Raw genomic sequence first — 15732 nt, forward strand, 5'->3', positions numbered from 1 at the left:
GCATTAAATTAAAATCACTAATATCAACCATGGGCAGTATAGAGCATGGGCTGAAGACTATGGTGCATATTCCTCACATCAAGTTTGAACCTTGATTTAAAGAATATGCATCACATTTTTCACAGGCAATATTCTGAACACAGAATTTCTCTTTTCTTTTACTCCTTAGAGCTCTGGGTTACATCCAATGAAATCCAATCCAGTCTCTCAATTACAAACAAATAAAAAGCAGCAATTCCTTACATCCAATAGTCCACCACTTTCTCCTGATTTCATGCGCATCTGAATCAGCTCCTTTATTGCAGTCTGGTCACCTGGCCGCAAATAGAGAATGTTTAATAATCATAAAGACATTCTTCAAAGCACATTTTAATTACACTGACAATGAAATAAAACTCTAATGACTAATTATTTCCAAATGATCCTCCAGAATGCTCCATATGGACACTGATTTGAGTTTATAGCAAATAGGTCAAAAGTTACAAGCCACTATCCAATGCAACCCCAGATATCAGGCTGCACTACGTATGATTAGTCCCCACCCGCTTTAAAACATACATACTGTAATACTAGTATCCAAGAAGAGCAAGGAGACATGCGTGGTGGAGTGTTTTGAGATTGGTTGTGACGCATTTCTACTACCTTAGTATGGACCTGGACCCAATATAATTTGGCTATTACCACACAGATCAAAGTGGGATGCTGACTCTCCACTCTGTACTGAACTACTAGGACTATAAGAACACCTACACCAGATTGTTGCTCAATGGCTACGACTCGAAACATTAAACTCCGGGGAATGGGACTCTGCACATCCATATGTAACTGGAACCTTGAATTCATCATCCACAGACCACAATTAGCACAAATTTGCAACAACAATGATTCTCCTTCATGATCATCAACACAGGAGCACCATGGTGGCACGGCAGTAGAGTTACTGCCTTCCATCCCAAGGACCGGGGTTTGATCTAGACTACATTAGTACTATAATTGCATTATAGTTTGTACATTCTCCCCGTGACCGTGTGGGTTTTCTCAAAGATCTTGTTTCCCCCCTCCCCCCCCCACTCCAAAGACGTACAGGTTTGTAGGTTAATTAGCTTGGTATAAATGTAAATTGTTCCTAGTGTGTGGGGGATAGTGTTAGTGCGTGGGGATCGCTGATCGGCGTGGACTTGATTGGCTGATGGGCCTGTTTCCATGCTGTATCTGTATCTCTAAACTAAAACACATGGCCGTGTACTTAGTCCACTCCTCTATATCCATGACTATATAGTCCCTATACCTTCCTCCTTGACGGTCCAAGGACTTTGACAGTATTTTCAGGTGAGACAGAGGTCCATTTACAGCTCCTCCAACCTTATCTGCTGTATTCGCTGTTCCAGGTGTGGACTCCTATACATTAGTGAGACCAAGCACAGGCTCGGCAATTCCCATACTGATCTTTCTGTCCTGGGCCTCCTCCATTGTCAGAGTAAGGCCCAGCGTAAATTGGAGGAACAACACCTCATATTTCGCTTGGGCAGCTTGCACCCCAGCAGTGTGAACATTGACTTCTCGAACGTAAAGTAACCTTTGCTTTGCTTCTCAATCCCTCCCCTTTTCTCCGACCAGTCTTACTGTCTCCGACTACATTTTATCAGTTTGCTTTGTTGTTACCTTCTCCCAGCTAACAATTATCTATTCTACATTTTCCTTGATCACTATTCCCTTTGTCCTGTTTTCACACCTTACATTTCCTTATCTATGCATCCCCCTCTCCCCTGACATCAGTCTGAAGAAGGGTTTCGACCCGAAAAGTCACCCATTCCTTCTCTCCAGAGATGCTACGTGCCCCACTGAGTTATTCCAGCATTTTGTGGCTATCTTCGGTTTAAACCAACATCTGCAGTTCCTTTCTACACACTATATAGTCAGACACAGCTCCAACAGTATCTTTAATTTTACTGACAATACTACTGTTGTTGGACGTATATCGGGTAACAATCAGTCAGAGTACGGGTAGGAGATTAATAATCTGATTGAATGGTGCCGGAACAATCCTGTTCCTAATGTTAGCAAGACGAAGAAGCTAATTGTAGACTGCAGACTACGGGGAGAACGTACAAACTCCATACAGCCAGCACCCATAGTCAGGATGGAACCCAGGTCTCTGGCGCTGCAAGACATCAGATCTACCGCTACGCAACTGTGCCGCCAAAAGGATCAAGTGTCACGTGAGATGTAGAGAATATTAAGTCAGAAAATTCTAAAGATTTGGAAACTAAAAATGAACAGATTGTCATTTCTCTAAACAAGTACTTATTTTAATTTAATGGGGTTATGAGCCACCAATTATAACAAGAGCACAGTCCACAGTGTCGATTTTGGTAATTTGGCAGTTAGTCTCCCAGGTAATTGGCTTGAGCAATGTTTACCGAGTGCAGTTTCCATGGACACTGGTGAGTAAAGGACTTCAGTGAGTAACATAATTATGACAACAATAAGTAAAATATTATAAATAATTTTAAAATAGCCATGGCAAGTTCAGTGATGCAATGCAACTGTAATATGTGGAAAGCAATGAAAACATTGGAATCTATGACTATCACAAATGCAATCTGCACATGGATTAACATTGATTCAGAGTTGGTGAGCTTAAATCTCAGAATATGGCAATGTGAAGCATCATGCAGAGAAAGCCATCTGGATACATTATGCTGGGTTCCAGGTTACTAGTGCAGAACAGGAGAGACAGGGTTGTTCAACTTCACACAAGACAGGCAAGAGAATTCCAAAGTTGGGTTAAATCGAAGGTAGACACAAAATCCGAGAGTAACTCAGTGGGACAGACAGCATCTCTGGCGAGAAGGAATGGGTGACGTTTCGGGTCGAGACCCTTCTTCGGACTGAAGTTGGGTTGTTACAGAAGCTTCAAGCTTTTCCCTTTTACAATAGGTACAAGGTTTTTGAGGTTTGTGTGGATAAGCTAAACAATTCGGAAGGAGTGGAGGGAAAGATTGTAATCCCAATGCAGGATAATATAGAAAATTAGAGAAACGACAAAGCAGTTTAAGACTGGAATGTGGTAATGGCGAGCAGAGCATAACAGGATAGTATAAATTAACAGGATGCCTTTATATTATGAGAGGCATTGATAGGGTAGACAGTCAGAATCTTTTTTCCAGGATGGAAAAATCAACTAATAGAAGGCGAGAGGTGTCACAGGTGAGAGGGTCAAAGTTTAAAGTAGATGTGCAGGGCAAGTCCCCCCCCCCCCCCCCCCCCCCCCCATAGTGGGTGGCCAGTGCCTGAAATTCGCTTCCGGTGGGGGGGGGGGGGGGGGAGGTGTGGTTGAAGCAGATGCATTAGTGCCATTTACAAAACTTTCAGCACCAGCACCCCCAAATCTCTTTGCATCTCCGATTTCTGAATTGTCTCCCCACTCTCCCAACCTGTCCAAGTCCTTCTGCAGAGTCCTTGCTTTCTCTGCATTACCTGCCCCTCCAACTATTTTCGTATCGTCAGCAAACCTGGCCACAAAGCTTTCAATTTCCTTATCCAAATAATTGATATACATCGTGAAGAGTAGCGACCCCAGCACCATCCCCTGCAGAACAGCACTAGTCACTGGCAACCAACCGGAAAAAGGTCTCTTTATTGCCTTTTGGGTTGTATAGGTCCCTGGTGAAACCGCAACTGGAATACAGCGTACATCAATGGCCTCCCTACTTATGGAAAAATATACGTGCTGAAGGGCGAATGATCCCTGGGTTGGTAGGTTTATTATATGAAGGAGAGATTAAGCTGACCGACACTCTACAGCGCTCAAAAGAATTAGAGAAACTAAGAACATCTTAGATATGGCAACAGAAAGCTGCTCCACTGAGATTCATCTTAGCATAAACACCTGTCACTGACACTTTCTTCTCCTCAAGAACACCAGGATCGTATACATCAATTGATCTCCTCAAATGCCATTTACTCTAGGAGGATTTTGGTATATGCTTCAAGTCCCCATGATCTTACCTATGTTATAGTCACAATAACGGATGTTCGGCGAGATTTCCTCCACTCGTTGACGGTATAACACTGCCTGTTCATCTGTGAATGCACTGGCAAGCTTCTCGTAGATTGTTCTATTGAAATGAAGTGAAAATTAGGGTTCAAAACTACACACAAAGAACAGGACAGTACAAGACAAAAAGAAGCCCACTGGCTCAAAATATCTTTGCTGAACATGACTCTACCCATAGAACCACCCACTGTGGTTCTCTAGCATTTTTGTCTAACTTTGATTTTCGAGCTCCTGCAGTTCCTTCTTAAACATGACTCTACTCGTATCTGACTGCACATAATCCATATCACTCCATCCCTGCATATCATGTGCCTCTCCAAAAGTCTGTTAAACACCACTATATCTGCCTAATCCTCCAACTCCAACTTTATGGCAGAGTACCATATGCCACTGCTCACTGTCATATAATCTTATCATCATGGGAAACCAGTTTTTCAAATTATAGGAGAACATGGATCGATGACATTATGGGTCGGAACCCCTTTTCAGACTGATTGTGGTGGTGGTCGGGGGGGGGGGGGGGGGGGGGGAGGGAGGGAAAAGCTGGAAGAGAGAAGGAGCAGAACAAAATGTGGTGAATGACTGGTGGATTTCGACGAAGGGGGTTTGGATAGGCAGATGGTTGCACAAAGGCCAGAGATGAAAAGAATAAAGGCGTAACGTACTCGCGCCCATCTCCCCTCCATGCCTTCCTCTGGATTCACAATTCGCAACTCTGCTATTCATATCTCAAACTTTTAGCCTTTTCAACTCTAACCTTTGCCCACCCATGTGCCTATCCAAAACCTCCTCACCTGCACCCACCTATCACATGCCATGCTTTGTCCTGCCATTCCTCTCTTCCAACTTTCTCCTTCCCTTCCCCACAACACAATCAGTTTGACAAAGAGTCTCAATTATCCATTTTCTCTAGAGATGCTGCCTTACCTGCTGAGTTACTCCAACACTGTATTTTTTTTTGTAAACCAGCATCTACAGTTCCTAATTTCTACTACTTCCTCCACCAAATTAATGACTTGGAAATTTATGAAAATAACTGCATAGGTGCTGGGATAAAATTTTGTAAAACCCTGCTTTTTGGGAACTCTTAGCAGTATTATGTGGACAGAAATAATGGCAACGACAACATTGATGATAACTGGCAAGGCAAACAGAGCCACAGATGAAAGAAAACAAAATCACTCACTTGCATTTGTGTAATGCCTCCATAGCACCTTTCCATTCTTGCAATTCAAAACTCAACATGCCTTTAAGATAGGCAGTGTATGCCTGTAAAATTTGCAATGCAGTCAGCAAGGTAAGAACATCAAAAGAGAACACACTGATATTTTAGACAACCGGAATGAGTAATAAAGCATGACATTTTTCCTCCACTAGCTTGTCAAACTAGGAACAGAAACAGCAAATGACAGAACCACTGTAGATCCAAATATGCTACATTATAGTTTAGTTTAAAGCATATCAAAACTAAGTGTCTCTAATGGCCTGTCCCACTTAGGTGATTTTTTAGGCAAATACAGGCGACTAGTTTGTCACCACATGTTCGCCGGGAGCAGTCTCCTCATTTGCGCAAGAAGTCGTAGAGTCTGAACCCCAGACTCTAGTCTCAGTTCAGAATAGAGTCTGAATTCTCAGTTACCACCTGCTCGATTATGGTGGTAACTGAGACCTGGCTTCATGCTGGGATCCCGGACGAGGCCATCAGTCTGGTAGGTCGCACAGCACACCGGGCCGACAGGAGCAGTGACTCCGGTAAGAGCAGAGGAGGGGGACTATGTATTTACTCCTATGACAAATGGTGTACAAATGTAAACGTTGTCGAGAGACATTGTTCACCAGACATGGAGTTTATTACATTGAAATGTCGACCCTTCTACCTGCCGCAGGAGTTCACAGCTGTCGTTATTCTGGCGGTTTATATTCCACCAAGTGCCAACGTCAAGCTAGCACTGAACACCCTGCTAGCATCAATCAACAAACTACAGACTGCGCATCCTGATGGGATTTTCATCGTGGCTGGAGACTTCAACCAGGCTAATCTAAAAACTGTCCTCCCTAAATTCCACCAGCATGTCACGTGTCCGACGAGAGGTCAAAATACACTGGATCACGTGTACAGCAACATTAGGGATGGATACAAAGCCTCCTCTCTCCCTCACCTTGGCCAGTCTGACCATCTATCATTCTTTCTCAACCCGGCATACTGACCTCTCATGATGAGAACCAAGCCCAGTGTGAGAAACATAAAGACTTGGCCCGAGGGCGCTGCCGCCCAACTTCAGGACTGTTTTGAGCGCACCGAGTGGGACCTGTTTGCAAACCAGGACATACAAGAACACACATCCACAGTCATGTTCTAAATACAGAACTGCATCAACAACGTCACTGTCGACAGGGAGGTCAGGTGCTATCCAAACAACAAACCATGAATGACCAGGGATGTCAGGAAACTGCTGAGGGAACGCAACTCAGCCTTTAGATCTGGCAGTGATGAATTGTACAGCACTACCAGATCTAAACTAAAGAGAGCCATCAAAGGGGCAAAGACAGCCTATGGAAGAAGGTTAGAGGGGTATTTTAACGAGAGGGACCCTTGGCGTGTCTGGCAGGGCATTCAGCAACTCACAAAAGGGCAAGGGGGGGGCGATCATCAGCAGCAGTATAACTCGCTAGCTGAGGAGCTCAACCACTTTTTCGCACGTTTTGAGCTGAATGAGGCGGAGCCTGCACCTGCACTCAGCACTGACACCACTCACTGTGAGTACGGAGGACATCAGAAGAACACTCCGCAGGGTCAACCCCAGGAAGGCTGCTGGCCCAGATGGCATCCCAGGGAGAGTATTGTGGGACTGTGCAGACCAGTTAGCGGAGGTTTTTAGCGACATCTTTAACCTCTCTCTGTCAACGTGCACTGTCCCTAAATGCTTTAAGACTGCTACCATCGTGCATGTACCCAAAAAAATATCCATTACCAGCGAATTACTATAGACCTGTTACTCTCATTTCAACGGTGATGAAATGTTTTGAAAGGCTGGTCCTGGCCCACATTAAGTCCTCACTCCCATCCACCCTGGATCAGCATCAGTTTGCATATAGAGCTAATAGGTCAACGGACGATGCCATCAACATAGCTCTACATTCTGCACTGACACATCTGGAGTGTCCTGGCTCATATGTGAGGATGTTATTTGTAGATTTTAGTTCTGCATTTAATACCATCATCCCCAGCAGAATGGTGGACAAACTGTCTGATCTGGGTGTTAATGCAAACACATGCGGATGGATTAAGGACTTTTTAACAGACCGCCCACAGACTGTCAGGATGGGGTCCAATTACTCCCCAGTACTGACAGTCAGCACAGGAGCGCCACAAGGTTGTGTGCCGAGTCCCATCTTGTATACAATATACACTTATGACTGTATACCAACACACAGTACAAACAGGATCATCAAGTTTGCGGACGACACGACTGTGGTGGGACTGATAAACAACAACGACGAGTTTGCCTACAGGGATGAAGTTCAAAAACTGACTGTCTGGTGTACCAAAAACAACCTGGTACTCAACCCATCAAAGACAAAAGAACTGGTCGTCGACTTCAGGAGGAAGAGGAGAGAGGAACCTGCTCCCTTATACATCAAAGGAGACATGGTGAAGAGAGTCGCTGGCTTTAAGTTCCTGGGAATAAACATCTCCCAGGACCTCAAATGGCAAATGAACACCGTCACTCTCATGAAGAAGTCGCATTAGCGGCTGTATTTCCTGAGGTCTCCGCGGAGAGCAAACGTCTCACAGCCGCTGCTGCTGTCCTTCTACCGATGCGCCGTGGAAAGTATCCTCTCCTATGGAATCCTGGTGTGGTCTGCTAGCTGTACTGTAGCTGAGAGGAGGGCGCTGCAGGGAATTATAAAAACTGCACAGAGCATTACAAACGCTCAACTGCCCTCCTTGGATGATATATATAGGGCCCGATGCTTGCGCCGGGCCACAAATATCAAGCAGGACACATCCCACCCTGCCAACCACCTTTTCACTCTGCTATCCTCGGGGAGGCGATTCAGGTCTCTGTAGACTAAAAAATAGTTTCTACCCATGTGCGATAAAAGAGCTTAATTCCAACAGAGAACACTGGGGAAGCAAAATGTAATTCCAAGAAAGGCCGCAAAATTCTTTTAAATTCTTTTTAAATACTTATTTATTATTTTACTAATAAGTGTACATATGTGTCAATGGTTGTCGTGTTTGTATTTTTTTGGAATGTAATGGAATTTCGTTGCACAGTATTCATTCATTCATGTTGAAAGTTTTTCGCCGACAGTGGGTTTTACGCCAACAACTCCTGCACCTATCGTCTATGAGCATAGCTCGACTTGACTTCTCCTGACATAGATGCTATCGCTGGTTGTCACCAGGGTGACGTAGGTTGTCAGTGGTTTTTTGGCAACCTGTTACGACTATGACAGTTGCCGGCAGTAGCCAAAAAATAAAAATCAATAAATATTTTTTAAATCGCCAAATGGGACAGGCCCATAATTGTAACAAAACTAGAAGGAACTAGGTCTATGACGTGGATGGTAAATAAAAACAAACAGAATCAATAAGAAACAAAAGCAATAAGATATGTAGACTCCACCCAGAACACTTCAATAAACATTTCCTGATCAATACTGCCTTTTACCTGAGCTTCTAATTTTGTTTTGGCATCAACACAATTGCTATCACACAGGTGTTCCAGCTCTTCTGCGTGTTTGACAGCTTTCCTGAGTCGAGAGAACAAATGAAAGCGTTTGCGAGGTTCAGTGTTTGCTTCTTGTTTCAGCTGCATGGCATAGCTCCAAGCTCTTTCTGCATCCATTAGAACCAGCAGCAAATACCTAAGAAAAAGACAACACAATTAGAAAAAGTGTCGAGCTTAACAGCGATAATTGTTGAACCCAAAATTGTCTGAATTTACTGGTAATTAATCAGTGCTCAAAGTACCTCCCAGAATTTAGAGTTGAGGAGTTCTAGGATCACAGCACTAGGATCACAGCACATCCTTTGCTTCAGCACTTGAAAATAAAAATGTATGGCTCAAGCATATCAATTCTTTCTCTAAACAAGACTCTTTAACCAAGCGTTAGTGACATCTTCTGCACCTCCAATTGTGCCTTGGCGTCTTTATAGGAGTTGAATTTATATTGCACTTTTCATGGCCACAAGACGACTCAATATGGTTGAGAACAACGGTTAATCGTTGTTGTAGTGCAGGAAACTTACCGAGTAGCAACTGACCATAGGAACTTTTAAATACGATTGATGCTAAATACCAGCCAGTAATCTATAGACAATTCCCACTATTTTCTTCATTGGGCAGCACAGTGGCACAGCGGTAGAGTTAATGCCTTAAAGTGCCAGAGACCAGGGTTTGATCCCACCTACTAGTGCTGCCTGTACAGAGTTTGAATGTTCTCCCTGCGACCACATTGGATTCCTCCAGATTTCCTCCCACACGCCAAAGACATACAAGCTTGTAGGTTAATTGGCTTTGGTGAAATAGTAAATTGTCCGTAGTGTGTAGGATAGTGCTAGTGTATGGTGATCGCTGGTGAGCGTGGACGGTGGGCCGAAGAGCCTGTTAGTAATTGCAATACCAAGTTCTCGCAGTGTGCAGGTCGCAGTTAATTTTTATGTGCAAGTGTTTGATTCGCATATGAATAAACCATCTAACTCATTGGAACAGAACCTGGCTAAGTGGGAAGAAGAAGAGTACATGCAAAATGACAGTAATTCAAATTAGGTTATGGAGGCCTTACAAGAATGTGTTGAGCCACAACTATTGCCCTCATTTATACTTTGCCTCTGTGTTCAGCAAAGAAAACCAAGGAGGAGACATTCGAAAGACATGGGCTAGTAGGTTAATTGGCCACTGTAAATTGCCTTGTGTACAGACAAGTAGTAGAACCTGATGGGATTTGATTGGAATGAGTGGTGAATGTGAGGTTAGTGCAAGACTGGCATAAATGGGCGCTTGGCAGTTGGCATAGACTTGTTGGCTGAAGAACCAGCTTCCCTACATTACGAACCTGCACAGTGAAAATGAAGATTAGAATAGTATCATTCTCCAGTCTCCTACCTGCTGTCTGACAGAATCTCCACTGTGACCTTCTTGCCTACGAACTTGTGACGGTTTCCCATTTTAAAGCCAAGCGCCTTTCTGAGACGGCGAAGTCTGCGCGAACAGTAGCCCCTAATATAATCCAAAGAAAACGTTAATGATACAACAGCCAATTCTAGCATACTCCAACAATTGATACAAGTACAGCGCCACAGCCAAGCTGCCACATACAAAATAAATCACTTTCCTGTTATATCTGTGCTACCCAATTACTCTTGTTGCCCTGCTTGTCCCCTACAAAGCCCTTCAATATTTCCTTTAACATTCAAAAGAATCATTTTAATTGAAGCATTAGCGAGTACATAAATATAAATAAGGCAGATTAATATGTAACTGGAGTAAGAACAGAAGGGCAAAAATGGGAGTCTGTATATAGATGCTAAGAGCAATGTTAAAGAACTAGTAAGTACTTCCATATGTCTTCACCAGAGAAAATGGTTCTTAAAAATAATAACCAAGGAGGAATCGTTGAGACACTGGAGTGGGCATAGTGGCGCAGTGGTGGAGCTGCTGCCTCAAAGTGCCAGAGACCCAGGTTCAATCCCGACTACAGGCGCTGTGTGTACTCAGTTTGTCCGTTCCACCTGCGACAGTGTGGGTTTTCTCCGGGTGCTCCGGTTTAATCTCACATTCCAAAGACGTGCAGGCTCGGAGATTAATTAGCTTCTCTAAATTGCCCCTAGTGTCTAGGATGGGTGGGCAGCGCGACTCTCGTCAGCAGCGGCCTCTGCAGCCCGTCCGCGTTTTATTATTTTCTGTCTATGTTTTTATGTCGTTTTTGTTATTTTTTGTTGGGGTGTGGGGGGGTGGGAGGGGGAAACTTTTAAATCTCTCCCTGCACGGGAGACCCGACCTTTTCTCGTCGGGCCTCCGTTATCGTTGGGGCTGCAATGAGGAGCGGCCTCCAACAGGAAGAGACCGGGGACTCTGGTGTACGACTCACCTCACCGTCGCGGGGCTGGCCGAGTCCGGAGCGGGTGGAGCGGTGGAGGAGCGCTGCTGCTGCTGCGGCCCCGACCGGATAGTCGGAGGCTTTAACTGCAGGTCTGCAGACGGCGGCACCGGGAGCCCGCGGGTCCCTGGAGGGAGACCGCTTTTTCAGGGCTCTCGCAACGGCGACTTCCCCCGCCCGAGTTGCGGGGTCGAAGAGCTCCTGGAGCGGGGCCTACATCACCGCCTCGCGCGGCTTGGAATGGCCGCGGGACTCTGCGAGCGCACGCCGGGGGCTTTAACACCAAGACCCGGTGTGCGACCTCGCACCACCCGGCGTGGCTTTAATGGCCGCGGGCCAATCGCCATCGCAGGCTTTGACTTTGACTCTGACATCGGGGGGGGGGGGGGGGGGGGGGGGGGGGGAGAGAGTGCAGTGGAGAGATAAGTTTTTTTTGGCCTTCCATCACAGCAATGTGATGGATGTTTATGTAAAATGTAAATTATGTTGTGTCTGGAGTCTATTTGTCTGTAATGTATGGCTGCAGAAACGGCATTTCGTTTGGACCTCAAGGGGTCCAAATGACAATTAAATTGTATTGTTATTGTATTGTAGGATAGAAGTACGGGTGATCGCTGGTCAGCATAGACTTGTTGGGCTGAAGGGCCTGTTTCCATGCTGTATCTTTAAACTAAACTACTCTGGCAGCATGTTCCAGGCACCCACCATTCTAAAAAACACAATCATGTCACACAAATATCCTTGAAACATTTTCACTTGCGTCTTAAAAGGATGAATAAACAACACCAATTGCACTGTAATCTGATCGCTACTGAACACGTGCAAGTTTATCAGAGGCAGGTAAGCATTGCATATCCCTCTGCAAACCTTACCCATAACCAACAGATGATCTCCACTGACCTATATCTCTGGTAGTCTTCATGTCGTAGACCATGCTGTTGCTGAGAGTCCTTGATAATCTGCAAGACTAGAATTCAAACATTAAGGAAAGCGGGATGTGAAATATCTGCAGGGGAGTCTCTGCTTCAAATGCTTTGCGGAATTCAGAGGAGCTTACAACTGAGGGAGAAAACAATACACCAGGGTCTCATTATTGCTGGAATAAGAGTGCTTAGATTTTGTGCTGAACAATATCTTTGAGCAATGTTACAGGAGAGAAATCTAGAAAGTTCCAGTTACATTCAAATAACTGCTTTGCCAAGTTCTGCAAGCTGAGAAATATTCTTATAGGTATCAAACTCACTCAGATGGATGTAATGCTTGGCTGAAGTTCTGCAACTGTCCTAACTATAAAGTTGAAAATATTTCATGCCCCATTAATGCAGCTCAGCTTGAGTGCCTCGAGTACTCTTGTTGTGGCATTATTATTGCTTTGAATGGTTTTAATAAGATGCATCCCTACAGTTATATAACCACTTTGAATTAAAAGTCAGCATTTCATTAACCTTCCCAATTATCTGCTGTTCCTGGAATTAGTCACATAGCATGGAAAAACGCCCATCAGCCCACCAAGTCTACACCAACTAGCACAAATCTACTTATACTTCACCTGCATAAATTCCATTTCATTTTTCCCTCACAGGATCATCGCAGATTATACCACTCATCTACATACCAGGGACAATTCAGTGGGCAATTAAGTTACCAACCCAGACGCCTTTAAAATGCATCAAGAAACCAGTGCACCCCGAGGAAACTAGCAGTCACAGCGAGAACATGCAAACTTTACAAGGCAAAATTCAATGTCAGGAGTTGAACAAATGTCATTGGAGCCAAATGTCAAATATCTTTGAATGTTTCCAATAATCAAACTTAAAAATAACTCAGTGATTAAACTGATTCAGAAACAAAATAATTTACAGCACTACCAGTTGAGCTCCAGTTTATCCGACTTCCCTGTTGTGAAAGTTAGATAAGCTAACCCACAAGGAGCATTCCGACATGGAACCTGCCATTTGGGATGGGTAGATTCAATCCTTTACCCTATCATTTCCTTAGTAGCACATTGATAATTGACTTCCAAGATAATTGTCAGGCAAACTGCAGTTCCCTTTTCTTTTCCACTCTTTGAAATATTTCATTGTTTCCTAACTCTTGGGCCAGTACCAGACACTATAAAGAATTGAAGAATCCATTCAGGTCAAGGTTTTTGACTGCTTTTATTTTCCACATTTTTCAGCATTTTCTGTTTGTTTGTTCTTCACTGTCAATACACCCTACTATTTCTGAATTATCTGTGTTTTCCATTGACTTTTTTCAGTTCCCCAGCATGGGTTTCTCCAGGTTTGTAGGTTAATTGGCCTCTGTAAATTGTCCCTAATATGTGGAGATTGGATGGACGTGGGATAACATTGAACTAACGTAAATGGGTGGTCAATGGTTGGTATGGACCTGGTGGGCTGTTTCTATGCTATATCTCTAAACTAAAACTAAGCAATTCCTTTACTCCCCAATATTTCTCGCCATTTGGACGAAGCAACACACAATTACTTTTGCTGCTTTCTTCCTTTTAACATAGAAATATCCAACCAATTTAGACCACGTCCATTATTTTTTTAAATCAATGATTAATCATTTTACCCCTAAATTTTACAACACTCAATTTACAATCCTATCCTTAATTTTCATGTACTGTCGGCTGGAAATACTCTTTAGTTTGTTTGAAACTTGTCAGTTAGAGTACAACACATTGCTCAGTCAATATCAGATAGTGCGTAATTTAATACAGCAACTTTATACTGTCTAAAAGACGGCAATTATCAACAGCTTCTAAATGATGGTCGACTATGAAGTCTAGCCTACAGGAAATTATAAAAAGCCTTCTGCCACAAGCGAGCTGCTTGCGTAAAGACGGCTGGAAATATTGTTCACATAACCGTGTGTCTGCCTACACCGTGTGGCCCCGACTTATCCCCATTTCACCGCCACTTCCCACACTCTCCCTTACTTCAGAGCCCGGACTGACACGTAATCCTTGTGGTCGGTCACACCAGGTCCGCTAAGGGCGCTGCCCGTCACCCTACCCCACTCTATCAACAGGCGCGTCGCTCTCTCGGCTATCCTTGATTCACACTCTATTCTGGCAAAGGATACTTTCCAAACTCAGGGTAGCACCCAGTTCCACCACCCGGTTCTCTTTATCTTCTCCTGCATCCTCCCGAAATGCCGCCATGATTACTCGCAGCTGAAGCACGCCGGGATAGTGGAGGACCAGAGTCCTGGCGACGACCGCTCGGCGCGCCGGGATACTGGAGGAACTGAAATCCCTGCCGTAGAGCACGTGGGATGCCAGGATACTGGAGGAACTGAGATTCAGCGTTGCCCAGAATAGGTAAAGATACAAAGTGCTGAGGTAACTAACAACAGCATCTTTGGAGAACATGCATAGACGACGTTTCTTGTCGGGACCCTTCCTCAGATTGTTTGCATGTGCGGGAAGAAAATTGGAAGAGAGGAGGGGCAGAGCAAGGGTTGGCGAGTGATACACTAAGATCTTTGCACACGAGGGGGGTGACAGGCGGACGATTGGACAAAAGACTAAAACTGAAGAATTCAATGTTCATATAGTTGGATCGAAAACCACTCATCCGGAATACGAGGTGGAGTTCATGTGGTTGTGTGTGGCCTCACACTGGTTAGCAACTGGGAGATCCAGTAGTCTTTACCAAACATTTCGCCGATCACTTGTATTCGGTTCGCCAAGCCCCGAATCGCGACTGTACTGCTGAGTACGTGTGTTTGATCAGCCAAGGTTTATTGGATCTGCGGTTTGCTAACCATTTTAACTCCTCTTCACCAATCCTATTCTGACCTTTCTGTCCTCAGCCCCTTCCATTGTCAGAGTGAGGTCATATGCAAACTGGAGGAACAGCATCTCCCAGTCCACTTGGGTAGCTTACAACCCAACAGCACAGTAAGAACATTGAATACTCCAATTTTAGGGAACTACAAACCCCACCTCCCTTTACCTCCCCCCTGTCCCTTTCTCCATTTCATTTCAGCTACCCTCTGCCATCCTCTATGTCCCACCTGGACTCGTACTTATTGCTCCCCTTCCACCTACAGTTCATCATTCAGTTTCACAGTTCGGAACTCTTTAATCATTTTGTTTCGCGCTTTCATCTTTGAAATTTGTCCAACCAAGTGCCTATTAACCCTCACCCCCCCCCCCCCATTATCCTCCAACCCTCCCCAAAAATCAATCTGAAGAAGAATCCTGACCCGAAATGTCACCTATCCATTTTCTCCAGAGATGCTGCCTGACCTACTGAGTTACTCCAGTGCTTTGTATCATTATCCCAGCATATATTTTTTTGTAAACCAGCACTTGAAGTTCCTCGTTTGCGAAAGATGCCTTGACCAGATTGGAATTGACACTGCAGGGAGCAGATCTTAGTCCGACGTAAGGAGGAGGTATTGGAAAATTGCCTGTCAGATTCATCCCTCCAGCAAGCAGTTAACCTGCCATTAAAAGTGGATTGTAAAGATTTAAAAAAAAAGAAATGCTGGAAGCAGCAACAGACCAGGCTTTTTCTGTGGAAAGAGAATTGAAACAGATGTTT

At 44.4% G+C, this 15732-nt stretch overlaps 1 protein-coding gene across 1 annotated transcript in view; it reads right to left on the reverse strand.

Moving 5' to 3' along the window:
• The window catches only part of srp68 (signal recognition particle 68), a 67291-nt gene extending 52871 nt beyond the window's left edge, over positions 1 to 14420 (reverse strand). The window contains exons 1-7 of the mRNA XM_055654142.1: positions 14264 to 14420; positions 12071 to 12137; positions 10177 to 10290; positions 8740 to 8935; positions 5247 to 5329; positions 4012 to 4121; positions 244 to 314 (exon numbers count right to left, since the gene is read on the reverse strand). Coding sequence (XP_055510117.1) covers positions 244 to 314; positions 4012 to 4121; positions 5247 to 5329; positions 8740 to 8935; positions 10177 to 10290; positions 12071 to 12137; positions 14264 to 14342 — 720 coding nt within the window. The 5' untranslated portion in view covers positions 14343 to 14420. The remainder of the gene's footprint in view (positions 1 to 243; positions 315 to 4011; positions 4122 to 5246; positions 5330 to 8739; positions 8936 to 10176; positions 10291 to 12070; positions 12138 to 14263) is intronic.
• Between the last annotated feature and the right edge of the window lie 1312 nt (positions 14421 to 15732).

This window comes from Leucoraja erinacea, chromosome 23 (assembly GCF_028641065.1).
Source record: "Leucoraja erinacea ecotype New England chromosome 23, Leri_hhj_1, whole genome shotgun sequence".
In the NCBI taxonomy this organism is placed as follows: Eukaryota; Metazoa; Chordata; class Chondrichthyes; order Rajiformes; family Rajidae; genus Leucoraja; species Leucoraja erinaceus.